General features: G+C 39.7%; 1 protein-coding gene across 1 annotated transcript in view; it reads right to left on the bottom strand.

The window, feature by feature from the left end:
* kcnh4b (potassium voltage-gated channel, subfamily H (eag-related), member 4b) overlaps nt 1-23,936 on the bottom strand; it is a 103,913-nt gene that overhangs the window by 15,333 nt on the left and 64,644 nt on the right. Inside the window, exons 5-12 of the mRNA XM_017704502.2 lie at nt 15,698-15,938; nt 13,631-13,788; nt 12,190-12,397; nt 8,926-9,120; nt 8,556-8,755; nt 6,948-7,197; nt 5,613-5,827; nt 3,610-3,648 (exon numbers count right to left, since the gene is read on the bottom strand). Of these exons, the coding sequence (XP_017559991.1) occupies nt 3,610-3,648; nt 5,613-5,827; nt 6,948-7,197; nt 8,556-8,755; nt 8,926-9,120; nt 12,190-12,397; nt 13,631-13,788; nt 15,698-15,938 (1,506 nt within the window). The remainder of the gene's footprint in view (nt 1-3,609; nt 3,649-5,612; nt 5,828-6,947; nt 7,198-8,555; nt 8,756-8,925; nt 9,121-12,189; nt 12,398-13,630; nt 13,789-15,697; nt 15,939-23,936) is intronic.

The raw sequence follows: 23,936 nt of genomic DNA, 5'->3' as shown, positions 1-23,936 counted from the left end.
GACCAATCTATAGCAGATAGCAGGATGTTTTGACGTGGGGTCTAATTCTGGAGTCTTATATTGCTGTAAGGGAACCAGCTTGCAAAATTTCAGCTTAAATTGATCACTTTTCTTGGTAATTGTCAAAAGTAAATTGACTGAAAACGCATTTGCTTTTTTGGGGTTTGGGGTGTTGGAAGTTGGGGATGTTACAAATGTTGCAAACAGACAAGCACATACATAGATGGACCCCAGGGAGCAGTTGAGCCCCTGCCCTTTTGCCCTTAGACTTGGATAATATCTGGAATATCACCAATTGCTCAAAAATGTCTGCATAATTCTACTGTTCAGATGTAAGTCATTGAAATGCAAGTCATTCAGAGTGGTTTGGTTGGAATGCACTAGATAATGGTTATGGTTCTAGATAAACTTAGAGTCAGAGTAGTAGTAGAGTTGACAGTAGTGGTAATAGGAACCAGATGTTTGAAGAGCTTAATGCCTCTAAAACATATTTAAGGCCATTCATGATGAAGACGTGCTTTTGTTTTTAGGCCAAATAGAACCCAAAGAAAACCATTTTTTCTACTTACCACTGTTTTACGATGATCACCATTACTTATAAAAGCTCAGAAGACACATATAGGTTCACTGCTGGTTTTGGATGGTAAATAAAATGTCATAGACATTTTTTGTGTCATAGTCAATATAACCCCTGGTTCCTATCACCACCACCAATCTAAGTCAGTAAGTTCTCTACAAACTTCACATCAAATTACTTTGCTTACATTTCGACGACTAAATTGTACAGAAATTTAGCAAAATCAGTGGGATTAGAGTTTAAAGCCGTAAACGAGACAAGGTGCATTATAGATTTCTTTATAATTGAGTTGATAGGAACCAGAGCTAGTGTTATGTTAAAACAGTGGTAAATCTGAAGAAATTGAGTTGTCTATTTTGCCCTACACTTACCTGTTTGTCATTAATGTGTGTTTAAAGGCATACATTTTTTGCCTGTCATAAAGCAGAAAAGTATTCACAACCATTCAATGTAATAACTGTCTATGAGTTTGGACGTCTGGCTCTGGTTCCTATCAACACCACTGTGAACAATGCGGAATAACTAAGTTTGTCTAGAATGAATCATCTCACATCAAACCACTCAGGGTGGTTCAGGCTGATGTTCTTCTCAACCACTTGATTATTCAGAAATTTAGAAACAATGATTGGCTTTTTAATGAAAGGTGGAACTTTTCCCATGAACAGACGCCATGTTGAGTGTTATGAGCTCCCATTTATTTTTCAACCGGTGAACTGTCTCCTCCTCCTTTATAATGTCTCTGAAACTAACAGCACATTAAAAAAAGTTTTAGGTATTATGAAGATTTTTCGTGAGACTTGATGGAGCTCCTAAAGACCACCCACTTAAGGAGAATTATAACTTCACAAGTTCTAAGTTATCATGTTTTCTGATTGCCCTTTTTTATCTCTTGAGGCCCTGCACTCCAAAATGTCTAGGTTTTATATCTGGGGCTTTGAAAGTTGGACTGATTGGTTTGGTAAAGCAGGCTGCTGATGTAATTGCACAAAGGCAAACATTCCACTTTATGGAACGTTTGACCTGGGCAGTTTAAACAAAGTGTCTGACCCAGTTACAGAGGTGGGCCCTGAGGTAGGTTGGGAAATAAGCATGCAACGCTTTCTACAAAGCTTCTGTTAGTAATGAGTTCCCACCTTCAGGGGGAAGTCCTGCCGTTAGACCCCCCGGAGAAAACCTGGACTGAAGTGCCACTGAAAATAAGCCACATTAACCCAGACGGAGGCCTAGGAATAGAACTCCAGCCAGGATGAGTAATACTAAGCAAAAGAAGCATCTCTTCTGCTGTGGAAGGAATATTATATATATATATATATATATATATATATATATATATATATATATATATATATATATATATATATATATATATATATATATATATATATATATATATAAATAATATTGTAAAAATGGGAAGCTTTTATCCTCTACATGGAAAAAACGAAAAAATGTACTATCATTTTTAAACAATCAACTTTTTATGTTTTATTCTCTTCCCTATATGTAACATTCAGAATATAAACAGTGTGCTAGTATTGTTTGGGTCTCATCCCATCCCCATTGCTCCCTAGACTGTTGTTTTGGTGGGCAGAGGCTCAATGGAAAAAAGGCACCTGCTAGTAACTGTATTTAAGAATTTAAGAGGTGAATAGCTGGATAGTTATAGTTTAGAGCAATGGAATACTCTCAAACTAACAGTGACAATGGCGTATATAAAAAATTCTGCACACATGTATTGACCATTCCACTGATTTAGTTCTGACTGCTTCCCACAGTTAAAAAAAACAATGAGGTATTCAGACCATAGATATTTGCATGTCTTATACTACGATCTATTTGAAACCAAGGCAGTAATAAAGATGGTAATAAGCTATATATATATATATATATATATATATATATATATATATATGTATAAGGTGATCATTTATTAGGGTACTTTCTATTTGGTGGTGTCTGTCACAAAACCTACCCCCTTAATTTCTACTTCAGAAAATAAAACTGTTTTTTGAATGTTTTTCCCATTTTTCTAAAGATCTTTTTGATTTCTTTGAAAGTGAAGTTGAACATTCAGACTTTATTATGAGTTTAAATTAAAAAAATACTGTCCCACATTTTCAAGTCAATACTGAAACACAAAGAATCTGTAGGTGGAGCCTTATTTTAGCCACACCCCTTCATCTTAGAGCAGGAAGTGTGACTGCATCCCTGTCCCTCATGGCCACATGGTGAGCAGTTAGATCCCAATGTTTTGAAGTAAATGTGTTCCAAAGTCTGAAAATAAGTGTGTTACATTAAGAACGGTCACTTTTAATGCTGTGTTTGTTAGTCATGTACAGTGTGTTTACGTTCTGCTCAAAATGAGCTAAAATTGTCAGTACGGAAAGAATCCCTACTGAGAAACTGGGCAAGTCATGATTGTTTTCATAGTGACAAAATGGATTGATTAATCGTGTATTTGAATAAAATAAGCATAATTAAGGTACAGGGCCACTCAAAGCAAAATAATTTTAGTCTGAAGTCTAACTAACTGTCTAAGTCTAACGGTTAAAAGTCTGAAATGTGTTTTCAACTCTCACTTTGAACCAGTTGGTAGAATGATCCACATAGTGGACCTATAAGAGAGCTGGAACTCTAAAAGTGGCCAGGGACAGTGGCAGAGGTATTTGTAATAAAGTGTTGAGTGAATGGACAGGGAGCTTATATATCGCTGTTGTCGGAACAAAACCTTGTATCTCCATTTTTGTCGTTTTTCAGTTTTTGACAGTTTGAAAATGCTTGTTGTCCATTACATTGTGCACGAATTTCATGATGAATTGACAAAAAGAAATGGCCCAAAATTATATGGAAAAATGTCTGCCTCCATCGACTTACATTAAAAGTAAAGTGGGGTTTTTCCTTCTCCTGTAAAGTTACCATTTTGGAGATACAAGGTTTTCTTCCGATATCAGCGATATGCATTATCTGTATGGGAAGTACAAATGGTACCAGAAAAGAAAAGATAATTATCAAGTCAAGTCAACTCCACTTACATGAGGGAATCTGGGAGAGCGTGAAAACCTCGTGAGGCCCTACAAAGACAAAAAACCCACCTGTTACCACCAGTAACACCTTTATTAAACTGTGACAGATGGGAAATGATTTCCCACACCTTATGCATAAAAAACTTATTTTCAATCTCTTGTTATGAAAATGTGTTTGGGCTGAAGAGGAGGGTAACTGACAATCATTATAATAGACTGACAATTGGTTCTTTTTGTTATTTGGTATCTCCTCTCTCTCTCTCTGTCTCTCTCTGTTGCTGCTGTATTGTATAAAATAATCAAATAATCATGTTGATAATGATGCTGACTGGGAATCTGCCCAGTGGTGTAGCATATGGCTGAAGAGAAAAACATCACTATGCAATGCAACAGTGAAAAAAACAGGTGAAGCAAAGAGCAGACTGTTTCTTTTCTAGTTTTGTAATTTGCTTTTCCAATTTCACAAATGTGAAAACACAATTTGCGGTGATTACCGTCGCCCAAGGACATTCAGTACAATTGGATGAACTTTAGCACTGATAATCAATTAACCACGCTGTGTTTGGAATGAATGGGTAATGATGGGATTCATGAAAAAACCTTAACACACTTTTGTGAGAGTTTGAAAAGAAAACACTAAATTACTGGACATACAGAACTGTGCAAAAGTCAGAAACCACTTTTCATCTGTTTCATTTCCAGTCAAAACTGCCATTATGGGCATCTTAACAACATTTCTGGGTAACACTTTATTTGGAGTGGTCCTTTGCAGATGATTAATAAATGCTTAACAGATTGTCAGTCATAACACATCAACAACATATCAGTGAAGTAGCAGTAGGGAAGCATCTGAATACACTGAACTAAATATCTTGTAGATGTTCTGTTGATAAATGACTTACATTAATTAGATGTATTGTTTTAATGTGTTACTTCCACTGTGCAAAACCTAACCTTATAAACCTTACCCAACACCTAACCCACACCCTGGCTCTAATCCTAATCGTAACTTTAACCTCAACCCAAAACCTAATCCTAACCCTAATTCTAGCCCTAATCCTAACCCTAACCTCAACCTTATCCCAAAACCTAATCTAAACCCTAACCCTGGCCATAATCCTAACCATAGCCTTAACCTCACCCCAAAACCTAATCCTAATTCTCACCTTGGCCCTAATCCTAACCTTAACCTCAACCTCATCCCAAAACCTAATCACAACCATCACCCTGGCCCTAATCCTCACCCTTTAGGCTGAAAACTCACTTGTTCAGTTTAGCTTGTGGTAGGTAATGTTCCCCCTTAGATAAAGGCAGCAGATCCAGGGGTCCATGGACACAGGGAATTATAGTAAACTGGTGCTGTCGCCCCGCTGCTCGCGCTCGGTCACTCAGGTTTGTGGACGGTGGAGCAGAGGGATGCCAGACTGTTTCAGACTGCTGTCATGTCTGTGTGTCCTTCTGGTTCTCTCCTTTTAGTTAAGCTGTCATAGTCAGATCTGCCGGAGTCGTTAGCCACACTCTGGAAATGTTTACATTCTCTGTTTTACGTACAAACAAACAGAATAAAACTAATTCCATCTCCCTGCCTTTTTCAGAGTACACGACTGCCCACCTGTCTGGCCGGACGCTGATGGATGACTGACTGTCGAGCCCTCCTGCTACCCACTTACCAGACCAGCTGCTACCAGACCAGCTGCCCACGCCCTGGCTCCCGCCACCTGCCTTGGACTAGCTGCCCACCCTTCACTGAAGTTTTCATAGACTCCTAGCTATTACTACTACTAATGCTACTGCTATTAATATTAGTAGTATAATAACTCTGTAGGTAGTTTGACCAGAGGAGGATGGGTCCCCCCCTTGTGAGCCTTGGTTCCTCCCAAGGTTTCTTCCTCAGCTCTGAGGGAGTTTTATATTTAGCCATACTGCCCAATACTTCAAAATTAAATTCTTGTTACATCACTGGTGTGTATGTGTGTGTGTGTGTGTGTGTGTGTGTGTGCGTGTGTGTTTACCTCAGCCTCACTGCCCTCTCTCAGGTTGTACGTGAGGTTATGGTGGATATCTGCGGTAAAGACGCTGGCGTATTCAGGGTAAAGCTCTAACACTTCTTTTAACCCTTTCACACTGATGTACTGCAGGTCACAGTAGGTCAGGGCCTTCACATCTGCATTTGTTTTGATCACATGGTCCTGCCCTGGAAGGTCTGAGCCAATCAGATCACCTTTTCCTGAAATGACAAAAGTGAGTAAGACAATATATTTAATTATTTAAAACCAAACCTTTCCATCTGACTCAGAAGTGAATGTATAGAGCAGAGGTCTTATTTGGTCTTTGAATGGAGTATCCGGTCCAAAATTTTGTAATCATTCGTAGTTAATAGACCCTTTTCACACTTGTTTGGTGCAATGGAAATCACCAAAGCAGGGAAAACATTACAGCAGTGGCGGCGTTTATGAATGGGAATGTAGAGGGCTCACACGTTTTTACGTCCTTAGTGAGGTGTCTAGCTCCACGGAAGACGTCTTTTGGTAGAGCTGTTTTTATTCACAGAGACAAGCAGGACTAACAAGGTCTACATTAAAAGAAGTCTACTGATGCTTCAGAGTTGAATGGGTGAGTGGTATGGATTTAAAGAATCTGATATTACTGTTTAAACACTTAAATAATTAAACACCGTCACGTCGGTTGACATAGGAACACTGTCCTGATCATGTGCAACACTAGAGACTCATTGTACAACACAATATTAACATTAAACAGGGGAAAATTAGGTAAATATATTAATAAAGTCAGTGAAATACAGTGTCCTCTACATCAGAGGCATTATAAAGGAAGACTTTTTAGATTAGATTAAGTGACCCGTATTAGTCCCACAGTGGGTAAGTTTCACCTCTGTATTAAACCCATCCATGCAGTGAAACACCACATACACACTAGTGAACACACAGTGAGCACACTTGCTTGGAGCAGTGGGCAGCCCTATACACAGCGTCCAGGGAGCAGTTGGGGGTTAGGTGTCTTGCTCAAGGGCACATCAGCCATGTACTGTCGGCTCAGGGGATGGAACCGGCAACCTTCCGGTCACAAGGCTGGTTCCCTAATCCCCACCCCATGACTGTGCCTTTGACTTGGATCACATTCTCATTTGTAAACACCACCACAACTGTAATGTTTTCCCTGCTAAGATGGCTTATGCGGCATCAAATACAGAACTGTAAAAGGGTCTTTTGGACTGCCAATGTAACTGACTGGCCATCTAGTATCTTATCTTCCAGTGAGTGGAAAAAGTAGGACCGGATACTGAATTCGGATTTCAAGGCCTCCGGTGTATTGGAAAAAGTACAAACCGAGTATGGCGAGCACCATGCTGTCCTTCAGCACCTCCAGCGACCCCGAGCAGACGAAGTAGTTGGCATGCAGGGCATCACCCTGGCGGATCAGATACTCTCCCGGGGCGCAGAATGATGTTTTAATGTGCAGGGAGAGAGAGCGCAGACACCCACGGCTCGCCCCCTCAAACACCGGCAACTGCAGGATATCCTTATTCAGGTGCATGGCTATATCTGCCCGCAGCTCGTCTGGGAAATCATGCAGCAGCTGAATGATCACAAGGAGAAAGGTCATGGGGGTCAGGTGTCATCTACGGTACCTTGCAAAAATATTCAACCCCCTTAAGAGTGACTTTAACTGTAATGCAAAACTCTTCTGGATTACAAATAGAACTTTGATATTTTGTGCTGCATAATATTTCAATTTAAAAGACTGACCCTCATTATTTTAGTAATAAAGTAATATGGGTTTTGTGCAAGAAAATATTCTGAGAATAAAATTACTAAGCAAAAATACTTTTTGCATAAGTGTTCCACCCCTGCGCTGTGGAAGCTCCAGGTTTGCACAGATGAAAGATATTGCCCTAAATAAGTACATGTGGCTTACAATTGGCCTCTACCTGTGGAGGAAATGGAAGCTGCAGTATAACGCCCAGACACTGCCTAGACAAGGCAGAACCTCAAAACTCAGCATCAGAGCAAGGCGATGATTTGTGAGGGAGGCCACAAAGAGGCCAACAATCACTTTGAAGAAGCTACAGAGTTCAGTGGCTGAAATTGAAGTGAAGGTGCATCAGTCAATGTTATCAAGAGCTCTGCACACAACTTGCCTGGATGGCTGGGTGGCTAGAAAAAAAAACAATTACTGAAGAAAAAACCTATCAAAGCATGTCTGGAATTTGCTAGAAAGCATCAGAGGGACCCAGCTAAAATGTTGGATAAGATTTTGTGGTCAGATGAGAATGAAATGAAGTTTCTTGGCCAAAATTTTGGCCAAACAAGGCTCACTGCTCAACACACACCATCCCAACATGATGTATGGGGGTGGCAGCATCATGTAGGGAGGCTTTTCCTCATCAAAGACTGGGCATCTTGTTCAAATTAAACGACAACTGAATGGTGCAACATACAAAAAGATACTACAAGACAAACTGCCTTAGTCTGCTAAAATACATAAAGCTGGGGAGAAACTTCTGCTTCTGCCAACAGACTTAAAGGTGATATTGCAGCAAAAGGTTGTTCTACTAAGTAGTAGTCTAAGGGTGTTGAATACTTCTGCGAGGAGCATTTTTCAATTGTTAATTTTTATACTGTTTAGAATGTATTTTGACTTTGAAAATGTACCTTAAGGTCAAATTTTTTTTTGCGATAAAAATACAGACTGGGCAGTCTTTGTAACCGTCATTTGCAATCCAGACAAATCTTTTAACTTTTAAGGGAGTTAAACACTTTTCAAGACTCTATATGGCAAGTGGTGTTTACTCTTTGATCATGCACTATATGCAGCTTGGGTGCTAAACTTCTTTAGTTCTTTAGACACCTCTTTAGGAAATATTCAGTAAATAAACAACAAAGTTTACTAATATAAAAGTCAGCTTGAGTAGAGATTTGGATGTAGGTACCTACCTCATTGGCGTCGATGCCATTGTTGACGGACCACGTGGTCTGGAAATACTCAAGCATGCGCTGCTTCAGCTGCTGAGGGAGCCGGTGGACACGGATAAAATCCTTCAGGTCCTTCATGCGTGTGTGGTAGAGCGATCGGCGTGAATACATGCGCTGGATGATGGCCGTCACGTTCCCAAACACTACTGCATGCATGAGCGCTGCAGAGAGAGAGGTTGTGACAACTGGTCAGACAGTGGACATACAGTGTGACAGATGGTATGAATAACAGGCCTGTTAAAACAATGAATTGGAAGTCAGGCACATTACAGGTTGTATATATTTAAAAAGAAAGGTCCAGGTGCTGTGTACTAGGTGTATTTTTGTATACCCCCAATGAGCATGGTGCAGATGGAGAAGATTTTCTCAGCGTCTGTGTTTGCGCAAACATTTCCAAAGCCCACGCTGGTGAGGCTGCTGAGGGTGAAGTATAGAGAGGCAATGTAGGCGCTCCGAACGGAGGGTCCACCAACTGTGCTGTTCAGGTACGGAGTCTCCAAACGCCTTCCCAACTCATGCAGCCAACCTGGAACAAAATAGACAACAGATTTTGTAACGCTTTAAGATTGCGCCTATTTGGATTTGCGCCTATATTTGGATTTTTTCCTTGATCTCCCCTTTTAGCAATTGTGTTATTTTTTGGTGTACTTAATTTTTCATGACCGATTATTGTCTCTTAGAATTAAACAGCCTGTTTTTGTTACCTTTTAAGACTGATATATGAAAATAAACCTCAACCACTGTTTTTTTTTCGGATAGGTCCTTTTTTAAGGCTACAATGATTCATTTGTTTCCTGACAGCCAGAAACAGTACAGCGTTTGATCGTTTTCTGACATCTTGTGCTCCACTTATTTTACTACAGGTTGTGCGCAGGAACAGCGTTCCACATCCCTTTAATGGAAATGGGAGGGGCTAAACTGCTGCTGGATAAATAGGGGGGACTAAACTGTTATAGGCTGAATGGGTGGGATTAAACAGCTGTAGCCTGAATGGGAGGGTCTGAACTGCTGTAGACTGACTGGGAGGGGCTAAACTGCTGTAGGCTGAATAGGAGGGTCTGAACTGCTGTAGCCTGAATGGGTGGGCCTAAATTGCTGTAGACTAAACGGGTGGGCCTAAACTCTTGTAGGCTAAATGGACGGCACTAAACTGTTGCAGGATGAAGCTAAACCACTGTGGGCTGAATGGTTGGTCATACAATGTATGTATACAGTTGGTCAAATGTATTTACAGTTGTGACATCACAACTATGATGAATTAACGTCCAAGCAGGCCAGACCCAAATCTACTACTGCTACATTCCCTTGTCCATATTGTACAAGAATAATTGGGTCCAGAATTGGCCTCTATGCCCATCTAAAGACCCACAAGGCCTAAGAAGGAGGACAGTCATACTCGACTACGAGTGACCGCCGATGATGGATGATGAATTCAATAAAGGCAGTTTTCGCAAGCTTAGGTCCCATATATGGACTGAATAGACTGTGGAGTGAACTGTACGTTTTGAAACTTTAACATTTACATACTACATCAGAATCTTATTACCAAAAGGAAATATGAACTATTTTTCACAATGAGCTCCTTTAAATGATCCCATCTAGAGCGATCCCCATAACCCCACCTCATCAAGAACTCATTAAGAATTTATTTAAGAGCATAACAGACTCACATATTGCAATTTCTTAACCTCTTCTGCCTGATGAATCCACATTTACTCTTTCCTGCCTACACGATAGAAAATTCCGACCGACAGAGGTTAAACTACCCAAGAGACATGGAGCAGAATTAGACTTTGTCGATATGGGATGAGCAACCCTCAGCTATAATTACTCACCTGAACTCTCCTAGGAGAGGCAGAACAAGAGACAAAGCGCTACACTTTTGCAAACAACCTTCAGACAACCTTCACAAATGATCTTTCTAATGATTTTGCCCCATAGACCACAGCAATTATATACGAGAACTGGGAAATCCATATATTTCATGCAACACTGAGAGTGGGGCAATTGCCAGAGGACCCCTATGCCAAAATTAGATACTGGCTCTGTGTGTATTCAAACTGCCCATCAAAAGTTTAGGGACACTCAGTTTTTTGCAATGAGCATGCCTTCTTCATGAGAAAGTCCTACATTTGTAATGTGACACACTTTAAACATATCCACTTATGTTTTTTTTACAGATTTCCTCCACTGTATTTTACACTGTAATTTGTCTGTATTTCCACATTTAGGGTTGCAGTCAAAACGATATACGCAAAATGTTTACAGATAAAAATGTATGGAATATTTTGTATATTACACATGTGAATTGTCCTATATGTGTGTACTATAATGTAACATTAAATGAGGGGAGAAACTGTTGACTTTACGAATAAAAGGATTGGTCATTTGTTTGTGATGTCTGCACTCATCAGGACTCAAACCTTTCAGGTGTTCAAACCACCTTATTTCAATATGTGCTTTGTACAGAATATATAGCAAAGAAAAGCAACCTCAGGCAAAACTTCATACCAAAGAAGACACCGTCAGTGCAATTAAAGTGCTCTAGATAAAATGTACCCATAGCTGTTTCATGCGAACAAAAGCTTTGCAGGGAATTTTTCTTACTTTATTAAAAGTAATATTGAAAATGGATGGAAAAGAAGGCAGGATGTCCTCAAACGTCTGATAGGTGGTGTATATGTGATTTTGTTATATGAAGTTTTGCATGAACTCATAAACTCTAAGGTCGCAGTCACAAAGATGACATCAAGGGCTGTCTAGTGCAGCTGTTTAGGTTACAATTCCCAAAATACTGAGCATCAGACGTTCATATAAGCGAGGCCCAGCGCAAAGTGCGCCTTGATGTGACCGCAGTATGCTCCCGCTACAGGCCTGAAATTAACTTTTGATTTACTAAGACTCCCGCTAATCGCTCAAACTGTGTGTGGCCCCGCCCACTGAGGTGCAATATTCGAAAGGAACAGAGAAGTAATGAATCTGCCAACAAGGTCAAGACAAAGGAGAAATCGAAAGTTCAGTGATGAAGAGACAGCAGTGCTAATACGTGATGTAATCCATCTTCTCACACAGGTACATCTTGTCCTCAGAGTTTAAACTGATGGTAAATATTCTTTCAGCACTATCCATCGTGGCTGACATCATTGCTAAAGGACATCAATGACACATCTTTTAAGACCCCAATGCAAAGTCATGCATTATTTTAATAGGAAGAGGGAAATCGATGCAAAGCCACCCACTACAAGTTGCTCAAATTGGACTAAGTAGACTTTCCTTTCACGTTTTCCGCAATATTGCCTCAAACACATATTGAATTACATCGCACACAGGCACAAGTGCACATGCACTGGTTTTATACATAACACAAAGCAGAATGCATCAGCCACAGAACATTTAGTATATTGATCAGGCACTGGGAGAACCTAATTTCATAGTTTTTTTCTTAGTTGTAAAATAACAGTAAAAATTAAACATTATTTGGAAAATTTAAAAAGTAATCAAAGTGTTGCCTGACTTTTGACTTTTAAGCACTGTGTATATGTGTGTGTGTGTATGTGTGTGTGTGTGTGTGTGTGTGTGTGTTGGTGGGTGCTACCTATGTCCCAGTCGTTGCTGTGGTTGCGCTCCATCTCCTTCCGGCCGATGACGTACCAAATGCAGGCCATCCAGTGAGCCAGCAATGCGAACATGGACATGAGCAGAGTGAGCACCATCGCGCTGTACTGAGAGTAACGGTCCAGCTTCTGCAGGAGGCGCAACAGCCTCAGCAGACGCACTGTCTTCAGCAGATGAACAAGGGATGTCTACACACACAAATGCCCGGTAACTTATTTGTGAACTTGGAAATTGCACTCTTACAGCTGTATATGTATGTAGCAGTGGGGAATTTTCTAGGCTTTCAGAGAAAGTATGACTTCTGTTAAATAAAAGCATATTTGCAATTTTTATAATATGTGTCTGTAATTGTTGGTTCATTTGTATATGATAATGTCATGCTTGTTGTAATAAAACTTAACAAGTCTGCTGATTCGTTGGTAAAGTTTGGCTGAAAACAAAAGGGTAGATTGAACTCTTCCAGTGGTCAGGACTTCATGAGCTGAACCGAAGGCTTAATGTGTCAGATTAACCATCGCGTCATCACAAACATTTTGATTTGCATTTTGATTTTGCATGCGTCCCTTTTACTGCCCTGTTGCACCTACAGAGCAGAATTTGATTCTGAGGTAAAAATAAAGCTGATCACAGTTTTAACAATAAACAATCTTATACACTAGAGTTGAATTATGTACACAAATGCTAATTCACCCATTAACTCTAAGTATTGGCACACCGACTGCTGGTCACCATAGCAATGCAGACACCCTCGCCTTGCTAGTAGCTAACAAAAATGCACAGAGAAAGATTTAAGACAAATATTGATCATTTGGAGACAAATGGATTTTCATTTATAAACATATCGATCTACAAAGAGAAACTGTCAAACACTTAAAAGTCACAAAGTTAAGTCAGCTTCTCATTTTCAAGCTTCTCGCTCTAATTTTTCTGTTCCATCTTAAAAAGTGCAGCAGTTCTTGTGCCTCAGGCACCATTTAAGGTGGAACAGGAAAATTTGTACAAGAAGCTGGCGAATGAGATGCTCACTTCAGCCTTGTACAAGGCTGTACATTATACTTTTGAGGAACAGTTTCCTGCTGGAGACATGAGAAAAGCGGCTACAGCTGAGCTAAAGCTTAAAGCAGAGCAAAGTAAGTCTGCATTTTCGTTTGGAATGTATTTTTAGCCTATACTAGGACATCAGCACGTACTGAAACATCAAAGGTCAAAATGACTCTTCTAAACATTTTGGTTGCTGACCACTGCCCTAGACCTTCTGGAACTCCTGGAAGTCAATGACTGCGAGCGTGAGTCATAGTCTGCTCAATGTGGTTAAGTCACTTGTTAGAAATGGAAATTGTTAGTTTCTGACTGCGCTCCTTGAGCTACACGGGAGAGGGTAAAGTGGATGGGGAGTGTATATGAATGTAGTTTACACTTACAACAGTGATGTTGAATGCGTAGAGGAGGTCGAAGGGTAACGCAGCCACCAAATCCACAAAGAACCAAGTAGCAGCGTAGTGGATGCAGATGGACCGGGAGTCATAGACCACCTGACCTGACTGGCTCACATAAGTGGTGCGGAAGTTCAGGATGATATCTAAGCAGAAAAAGAGAGAGTTTTGTTTAGCTTAGCATTCAGCTTCACTTGACAGCTCCATTTGATTTATTTCTCTCAAGTCCGAGGATTTGAAGCTACAACCTCGCGGTTGCGGTTCAACTCTTCTACCATTAGGCCAGATTTCTACCATTACGCCAAAAGTCATTGTCAACTTTACGACCAGTCCAAGCTTCTGGTCAACTGTAGGACCAATCCAAGCTCCAAATCAACTCTTGAACCAATTCAAGCTTCTAGCTTCAGGAACACCTTAACCTCTAACAGTGCATATGACTCGTCAAAAGTTATAGTTGGTCCCAACATTCTGGGCCTTTAAGATTATTGCACAAAATGGTGATAAAGTAAAATTTCACTTAAACAGGTCATGCATTTTATGCCTAGTTGGAAACAGGTGTGAAGTCAAGATATAGACAGCTTTTATTGTAATTGCTTTTAATATAGATTTTTTTTCATTTCAGTATAGCTGTGTGAACGTTTCATGATGAAATGACCAACAAAACTGCTCCAAAATGGCTTGGAATAAAACAATTTTATATTAAGTTACATTAAAAGTCAATAATGTTTTTGTCTCTTTTAAACCATTTTGGAGATACTTGTTTTTCTCTGGACAACAATGATATGCTAGTTCATCTAATGACATGCCTGATCTACCATGTTTAAAATGAGCAGGTTTTTGGATGAGAGTGTAATGAGAGATTGAAGCAATCCATTGCGCATCTATTTGACACACTTGATTAAGGGGTTCACAATTTAGCAGGAGAGAATTATTCAATATAACTGAATAATTGATGAGCTGTCAATTTGAGTCATACTTTTAAATTGAACTCAACTGAATTGAACTGTACTTAACAACCCTTATGTTCCTCTGAACCCTCCTATAATCAATAAGACCAATGTCCAGATCCAAGCCCCTTCTGAACATTAATGTTTACTGGCATCAGCAAAAAAAAGATGATGTGGGAAACGTTGCGATTTAAAGGTGAATGTTCTTTTTTTGAACAGACAGCAAGGGAGAACCACTGCTCAGCACTCATGAAAGGCTAAGATAACAGATGGGTCATTTCTAGCCTCACACCTTCATATTAGAGTATGCACGAGTTATGCACCTCCACATTTACCCATCCGTGCAGTGAAACACCACATGCACACTAGTGAACACACACACTAGGGGGCAGTGAGCACACTTGCCCGGAGCGGTGGGCAGCTCTGTCCACAGTGCCTGGGGAGCAGTTGGGGGTTAGCACTTCAGTCACAAACTGTCATCTCAGGGGATCCAACCAGCGACTTTGTAGTCACAGAGAAGGTTCCCTAACCTCCAGCCTACAACTGCCACTAATGCTGCACCAACTACGCCACAGCCCAGCAATGAATAGCACAACACATGTACATCACCAAGCTAATAACACCAGGAAGGTAATAATACCAGCAAGGTGCTGCTTATGTGCGCTGGAGCCCTGACTCTGGGAATCGACCAATCACATTGCTGCCTGTCCTCACCATGCTTTTTCTTCTTCCACAGTCCTCCTTCCTAATCCCACTTCTGACACCAGTGTGGCATCGTTAAAGAAGAAAACAAGGGATGCATTGCATTTGAAAGGTGAATGCTCTTTTATTGAACAGGCAGCAAGGGAGAACCACCACTGGAAGCTAGCTGAGATAGCAGGTGGATCACTTATAGCTTTATGCTCTCTTCTGACTGCTAGCACCAACACTGCACCAACTATCCCATCACACATCATCACATCATTAAGCTAACAACAGCTACTATCTTACAAAGAATATCTCTCCTACCATAAACGTGGCACTTCCTGAAAGCCTTTGCTACAATATCTATTGTTTTAAACCCATCTTGAGTTGTAAGGATAGTTACAATATCCAGTTATGAACTCACCTAGAATGAAAAGCATTTCCACAGCAATGTCGCTGACGATGGTGCTCCTGGCAGCCGTGTCGAGCTCATTGTAAGGTGTGAAACACACATTATACGGCACTGTCACGGCAACATAGAAGGTAGCCAAAAGGATCATCCAATCCCACAATGCTTTGGAGATACTGTAATGGAGCAGGATGAAGCGGGACTTCTGTACTGCTGCCACTTTATACTCTGGCAGGGACGGCTTCTCAAACATATTCTGCAGAAAGAAAAGAAAATTGCATCAGTTACAAACACATTTAGAAGTAGTCACAGTCCAGTGAAAATAGTCATATTTATATATAGGTGTGTGTGTGTGTGTGTGTATTTTTTTTAGTGTTCAATTTTGCCAAAAATCTCCAAAGTTCAGTTTTAGAAGTTTGTTGCATTTTCTGAGTAATCCCAGTGATTTACCTTCATACCCAGACTGCCTCATATTCAAAAAGTATGAATCTTGCTGATTAGCTGTTCATAGTAATTGTGAGACATTGAGGAGATAACTATAAACATATCATTGCAGGCTGTTATCTAAAAATAAACTAATAATCCATAAGTATGATATAAACCATGCAAAAGTAATGCCGTATTTCATATTTTATGTTTTTCCAATATGTTAAACTCAGCAAATGCACAGAAACTGGGCACTTAAAGAAAAATGTTATATTTAGATTCACTTAGAAATTCAACATAAAATGTAATTCAAACTTTTTACGTTTGGCTGTACCTTGGACATTGATACCAAATAACACTTATTACGACAAGTCATTCCACTCTTTCGAATGACGTTCCATGGATACGACAGGTAATTACAGGAACACTAGACACTACATCAGGTAAAAGTGGCAACTGCAGTTTCTCTTTGCAAACAAGACAACTCTGATGTTAGAACATCCATGGTGGGAGAGCAAGAAAGAAGCTTTGTCACTCTCTGCTTTTCTTTTTGACGTGTTAAAGCATTGAGTGACTGCACGATCACCTCATTCATCATTGTCTCCGAAACCACTCATTTCTCAGCATGAATTATTCAGGCGACCGCAGCGCTGGATAAAGTGGTGGAGGAGAATGTTCAAGCCTCAGTTTCTAAGGCGGGGTTCAGGATTGTTCTTTCGCAGACAACTTTGTAATTGACATGTCTTACTGAGATGGAAAAGCAGCTTCACAATGGAGCACCTGGAGGATCCTTTCACCGAATGAAACACTTTCATTATCAGTGTTCCTCTTTAACCAGTGCAATTACCGCCTTCTCTGAACGAGGACTAGCTTCTTACTGGAGAGATCATGTCAAGCGAGGCAAGTGGAAAAGCACCATAAGGATGAAAAAGGCTGCATTTGTCTCAACACAATAGGTCTAGCAGAAAAAGCAGGCCAGAATATGGGCTTATGGGTAATGGAGTATTAAATTGAAATTTTTGGTGTCTCTTGAGGCCTTTAGCTCTTTTGATGAGGTTAATGAAGCTAGTGTGTGAGAATCTAATTGGGTGGGATGGGCAGGCCTTAGGGTATGGTGTGAAAGCTGTTTGACCATACAACATCCACTTAACTCTGTTTATTAACATAGTTTCTTGAAATCTGCCTTTGAGCACTCTTTTTGGACTACAGGGAGTGACCAAAGTTAATAATAATAATAATAATAATAATAATAATACTATCCATCCATCCATCCATCCATCCATTCTCTAAGCCACTTCTCCATCAGGGTCACGGGGGATGCTGGAGCCTATCCCAGTGGTCATCAGGCAGAAGGCAATAATAATAATAATAATAATAATAATAATGATAGTGCTCCTGACTCTAAGCATTGGTCTTATCACAGGGGTGTAGCCTGGGCCTTCCTAGACTGATCACAGGCCTAGCCAATCAAACAAATGGAGGTATTTATTAAGTTGCTATACACCATTACATTAGTTCATTTGCAGTTGTGGTAAAAATATGTACCTGAGGGACTTCTAGAAGTGAGATTCAGTCCCCAGTAGAGCAGAACATGTTCTTTTCTTCCCTTCCAGGGCCAAAAACAACAGTTTTCTAAAAGTGTTCAAAAAGTTGAGGTCTATCTCAGTGCACTGAGCCATCAAAGACACAAATGGACCATAAACATTATTCTTCATGGCAGTACAATTGTGCTTTGGGGTTTTACATTTGCTGCGATTTTCCTCATCTTCACATCTGTGCGTTCTGATTTTAACTCAGTTATGTTGTCTTCATTGGGCCATAGTTGTGCCTGTCCTGAGCGGATGCATAAAGTGAAGGGTATGGCAGCATTTTGGTTGTATTTAAATAGATGGAGTGCTGTCAGCAATAGGCTATAGCCTAATGTAATGATATTGCAGGACATTAGCACGTTTCTAAATTGTATCTACCAAGATGGCTAACCTACTTTTTCACAGGCCTACCCAAACATGTATTTCTTTTTTTTTTCCTTTGCCATTTAAATGAAAAAAAAAAGACAATCCTTTCTCCTAGCATCCCTAAGGGATTTCAAATTGCATGTTAGTGCTAAGCTATCTTTTTAGGCAGGTTTAGATTAAACTCAGACATCTGAAGTCCATCAAAGACTAAAGTCTATTTTACTCGTTTTACTAGTTTTATAGTGGCTCATGCAGGAAAGAACTGACATAGAGCTGCCACTGCCCTTCACCATTTCTAATATCTGACTGTAATACTATTACTTGTACTAGCAGTCATTGATGTATCTAATACTTTCAGGTGACCTAAAGTGATGATTGTTCTATCTAAATTGGTCCAACTCATTGTAAATCAAAATATGATCGTTTAATTTCACTGTCAGTTCCTAAGTATGTTGGTAGTTATCTAATGTGTCAGGTCTACAGTAAAGCTCCTGAAGGCCTGACCAATGGCAGAGCTCGCTTGGCTGTATCTACCGAGCTGCCACAAAGACAAAATCCTGATTGAACAAGATTTTAACCATTTAGTTTCCAGCCAAAACTTACTAAGCATTACATTATTAAATCAAGCAAGGGACTAGCCTCCTATCTTAATATAATTCTTATATATTTTAGACAAAAATGACCACAGTAAAGGTTTGTTCCTACTGATGAATGTACTGTGCAACAAACTTTTTTTCTGTGTAGAAAAATTAATATCCAGGACTCACATAGAAAACCATGCTTACCCTACTGGAAAGGTGTGGTGTTAGTATTAGTCCCCACTTCCTTTTTCAATATACTGTTTTTACTTCAAAAGTGCTGGTAAAGTTTGCTATGAGAGATCGTGAGCAAACATTTTTCTGTAAAATAACTGTAGACGGTGTTATAGTAATACCACAAATAAATTCACCTAAAGGGAGGCAAGGCACTGCTAAGATAGCAGCAGTTCTCTTGTTAGCCAGTGTTGTATCCAATACTTCCAGAGGAGCTGAAGTTTTTTTTTTCTCTCAAACTAATACAGGTTTAAAAACAAACTAAAAAGGATAAATGTAACATCTTGAAATGTAAAATTGGGTAGATACAGTCAAGCGAGCTCTCTCATTGGTTAGGCCTTCAGGAGCTTCACTGTAGGCCTTCCTTTTTAGATAACTACCAATATAGGAACTAACAGTAGAATTAATATGATATTTTGATTTACAATGGGTTGAACCAAATCTGAGCTGCCATATATGATGCCATGACAGCTTATGTCACGTGCTAGTGTTTACTATATACTGTAAATAGTCATCTTGTCATAGCAGTCAATGGTGCTAGTACCATGCCAGTGCTATATTACTGAAAACATTTGTCATGACAACTTATTATATTTGCCATGACATGTTTATAGCAGGGCAAAAGTAAAGTTTTACCCATTGTTTTATATTGACAATCTACAGGGCTATTTCATTTCAAGGGAGACCTTCTGGGCAATCAATAAGTCAAAAACAATCATGGAAGTATAATAGTTAAACACAAAATCAGCTAGTTAGCATTTCTCACCTATCACTGTGTGAAATAATACTTTGAACAGGTCTAAGCAGAGAGGAGCGCTACAGTCACCACAACACCTCTATTGTGGTCTGAGAAAATATGGAGTACGGTGAGCAATAAGCAACTGTAAGCTGTAACCAGGGATTTTAGACACCTCAAAATAATGCCAGTCATTTTAATTTACCTTTCTTTTAACACTAAACTGTTTCTTGTTCACTTTAATGTTGCTGTGGAATTGAAAAGAGATTAAAATGTTGGCGGAAGGAAGAAGAGAGAGGGGGTGCAGAGAGAGAGAGAGAGAGAGAGAGAGAGAAACAGAAGATGCCTAATGACGATCCACACTCAGTGGTTGGTCAACAATTTGCTGCCTATTCGTGTTTCATTCTATGTGGCTCAAAATAAAATAAAAGAAGTCACAAACGTAACCTCTGACTCTTTGCTTGCACTCGTTTAATGATGTGTCTCACTTTCAGCTGCAGCACCATTAAAGTGATGGGCAGAAGAATCTGTATTTTTCTTTAATTTAGGTTTTACATCACATAGGTCAAGCCAAAGCCTCCGGCCCATGCCCTCTGCTAGTGATTAGTTTCAGAGGCCTGAGGACATGCGACCAAAAGCCCCCCTCGGTCTCATCCACTCTTTTTTGTTCATTAAGCCCTGAGCACAGCCGCTATAATGCCCCTGGGGTTGAATGAGTGATCACCATCAAAGCATCCCACCAAATGCCCTTGGATGGCCATCATATGTGCTGATGAAACAGCTCTGATAAATAGAGTCTGGAAACCTTTTTTGGATTAATATTTCAGACAATCAGACAATATGCACCACTGATTTGAATATCTGTAAATTATCTTGTAGAGGGCTTGCTGTGTGAGTCTTTGCTTCTTGACCATTGTTGTGAGTGCAACTATAGGATGTAGTGTTAAACTATAAACAGTGCTCTCAAAGTTAATCCATCAAGTAATTAATATTAATACCACTCATTTTTAAATGCTGTTAATCAGGAAGGAAATGATTGTTGCAAATTAATCTAGGTCTTCATTCAGTCGATGCATTTTCATTACAGACCTTGTAATCATCAATAATTTGATTGCATCATTAATATTCACCAATTGAATGTCAAAAACATGTCCAGTGTGCAGTCATTTTTTACTTGAGATTAAGTTTATATGTGAGTATTAGGGTATCAGTCATTACACTACACTGAAGTCACTTTAACATTTTGAATTGAGCCCACTTGTTACAATTGGCCCCTCCCAGTTATCCATGTGCTTTTGTTTACTTGCCCATGTGCTTTTTGTTTTGATTCTTCCCTGTCCTGCCCCCTTGTTTCTAGACTCCACCCTTGATTGTAACCACCTGTGTTTGCCACCTGTGTCTTGTTGTCCCTCATCATCCCTGTTGTATTTAAGCCCTGTGTTTTTCCATGTAGTGGTTGCTGGTCTTTATATTGTTTGAAGTGTTTGATTTATTGTTTGAAGTATTCTTGTGTGGTGTTTTGTTTATTCTGGCTTCTGTTGTTTATTAATCCTGTGTTTCTTTCGTTATGTCTGTTCCCCGTTCTCTACGTGTTAGCTCTGCGACCCTGGACTGTCTTGACTCTGATTTTGGATTTGATAAATCTCGCTTCTCTCAGCATTTGCATCTGCCTCATCATCGCACCCCAATGTTACATCACTGGTTCAGTCATTTCAGCAATAGCCACACAAATAATATTAACACCAGGTACTAAAATGCTACCAGTGTTTGAGGAAATAAGTGAAACACCACATCAAAATTACAAAATTTCTTGAATGCCTTCATGTTCTAAACACATGGTTTACTGACAATTGTGACTTAGTTAGCAGCCCTTACTGCAGTAATGACTCGCTATTGGCTGAACAGCCTGTAGACCTTAGAAATAACTGCATTTCTCTAAAAATGGCTACCTAGGTTTTCTAGATTTGAGCCGGAATGCCCTTCCATTTGGACTTTTACCTCTGAAAAAGGGTTCCAGTGCATTACGGCACAATCCCAAATTTGATGCTTTACTGCTATTTTAGTACACTGGTTCAAATGCAGTCTTTAAATGGCTTTTAAAGTGACATCTAGACAACAAGCAACAAACTAACAAAAGCAACAGCTAAGTTGAAAACTACTGTTTCCTTTGAGAGGATCCACAAGCTGTATGAATGAGGCTACAATCACAGAGGAGTTTAATCATTGGAGGTATATTGTAGGAGTGAGGGAGGCATGGCCTAGTGAAGTGGCTGTGCAAAGAGGCTCTTGGGAGCCGCAACGCTCGCAGTAGAAGAGACTTTTATTGTAAATAAATTGTTGTTAGCTTAATGATGTGCACATGTTGTTTGTGCTTTTGTGTGTTAGGTTGAGTTGTTTGTCAGTGTACCAAAAAGAGAAGATGTAGGCTAGAAATGACCTGCCTGCTTCCCAGCTGCTGGTTTAGCACTGAGTTCTCTCTTGCTGCCTGTTCAATAAAAGATTATTTGCCCTTGAAGCACAATGTTTCCTGCGGCTTCTTCTTTGCTGATGCCACCATATGATATATTCATTGGTTGGAACATCCAGACGTTTTATGTTCTGGTGAACACTTCAGTTACACAATGAAAATGTAGATTGTTGATAATAATAACCGTTTGATTGTTGTATTTTCAAAAGTAATAAATACATGTGGCTATTCGTATTATATGGCTATGACAAAATGAGCTCCTTTTAAAATGAACAAACAATCTTTCTTTAGGGTCCAATTTGAGCAAGAAAGACAAATGCAATTAATCGTGATTAACCATACAAAATAGTGCGATTAATTGTAATTAATGGCACCAAATAATAGGATTAATGATGATTAACTGCACAGAAAAATAGAATTAATTGCAATTCATTGCTGTAATAGTTTGACAGTCATATTCTAATCAAATCCCGCGACCCTGACGGAGAAGCGGCTTAGAAAATGGATGGATGGATGGATGGATGGAGTCTAATCAAATAATACACATAATAACACTTACTGTCCACTTTATGGAAATTTATGTAAATTGCATTTTATTTTTTCCTGTCAAAAACAGTTTCACTACAGCTTTTAAAGTGCTGACAACAACTTATTTCACCTACATAATGTCTTAAAATATTATTTACATAAAATCCCTTATTTAGAAACACAGAACATTGTCCCTGAGAATGGTTCATCAATCAAATAATAAAAGGCCAAAAGCAGTCCTGTGGTCAGAAACTGTACATTGATTAATGGGTAGAGGGGAGATGATCAATTGTGCATCATCAGATAGACTACAGTCTATAATTCTACAGCCATAGAGTGGATATATAACGTAGGTGGTTCTAATGAAGTGGATAATGAGGGGAAATCCAATGGAGGGGTTTCTAGGAACATGGCCAATTAGTGTAGGCAGGAGAGTTGCTTCTGGTAAAGTGGGCCGTTAGTGGATGCACAAGATAGGTGTTTCTAATAAAGTGACCAGGGAGTGGAAGTACAAAGGAGGTTTGTAATAAACTGGACTGAGGGCATAGAAACTGTCAGTAAAATGCACTGGTGCAACCTCGCAGCACTGAAACGGAAAAACCCTGACTTACTCTGACAAGAATTAGCATTCAGAAAAAAACCTCTGATAGGCAGCTCCTAATCCAGCATCGTTCTTCGAACACTAGCTCTGGATGGTTTCCCCTCTTTAGACACTCTGTAGGCCTGTTTGCCCACCATGTGTGACGGAGCATGTGTGCAGAGAAAAAAACAGGTCAGCACCAAAGGAGTGTGGAGAAAATAGGTTAGAGCAGACTCTAAAATAAGGAAAGACAAGGAGTGAAGGATGAAAGACAGGAGAGGAGAGCAGGGAAAAGGAAGCAAACTGCAAAAAGCACTTAGCAGCACTTTGGCTATGTGTGCAGGAATGTGTGTGCCTTTTTTTTTAAAACCAATTTGGCACATTTCCACAAGGTGAGCTCAATTACCCAATTAACACTGCCAGTGTAACAGTAATTCCTTCGTGGAAAACACACATAGGGGGCTCCCATGATAATCCCCATGAAACAATATATTAATTCACCTATATCACCATGAGCGTACTAAGGTTAAAAAAACTAATTTACACCCTTTTCCACAAATGTGATCCATCAGCCAAGACAAGTGGAAGCTTACTTCTTTAGGTTTCTGTGCTAGAGCTATGAAGCTGATGATCAGTGGTTTTGAAGCGTTAAAGGAGCTTTCAGCACAAAGCTGGGCAAGTGTGCTCACTACCCCCTAGTGTGTGTATTCACTAGTGTGTATGTGGTGTTTCACTTCACGGATGGGTTAA

Source organism: Pygocentrus nattereri, chromosome 13 (genome assembly GCF_015220715.1).
Source record: "Pygocentrus nattereri isolate fPygNat1 chromosome 13, fPygNat1.pri, whole genome shotgun sequence".
NCBI classification, from domain to species: domain Eukaryota; kingdom Metazoa; phylum Chordata; class Actinopteri; order Characiformes; family Serrasalmidae; genus Pygocentrus; species Pygocentrus nattereri.
Note: the sequence above shows the minus strand (reverse complement) of the source record. Positions and strands in the feature narration are given on the sequence as shown.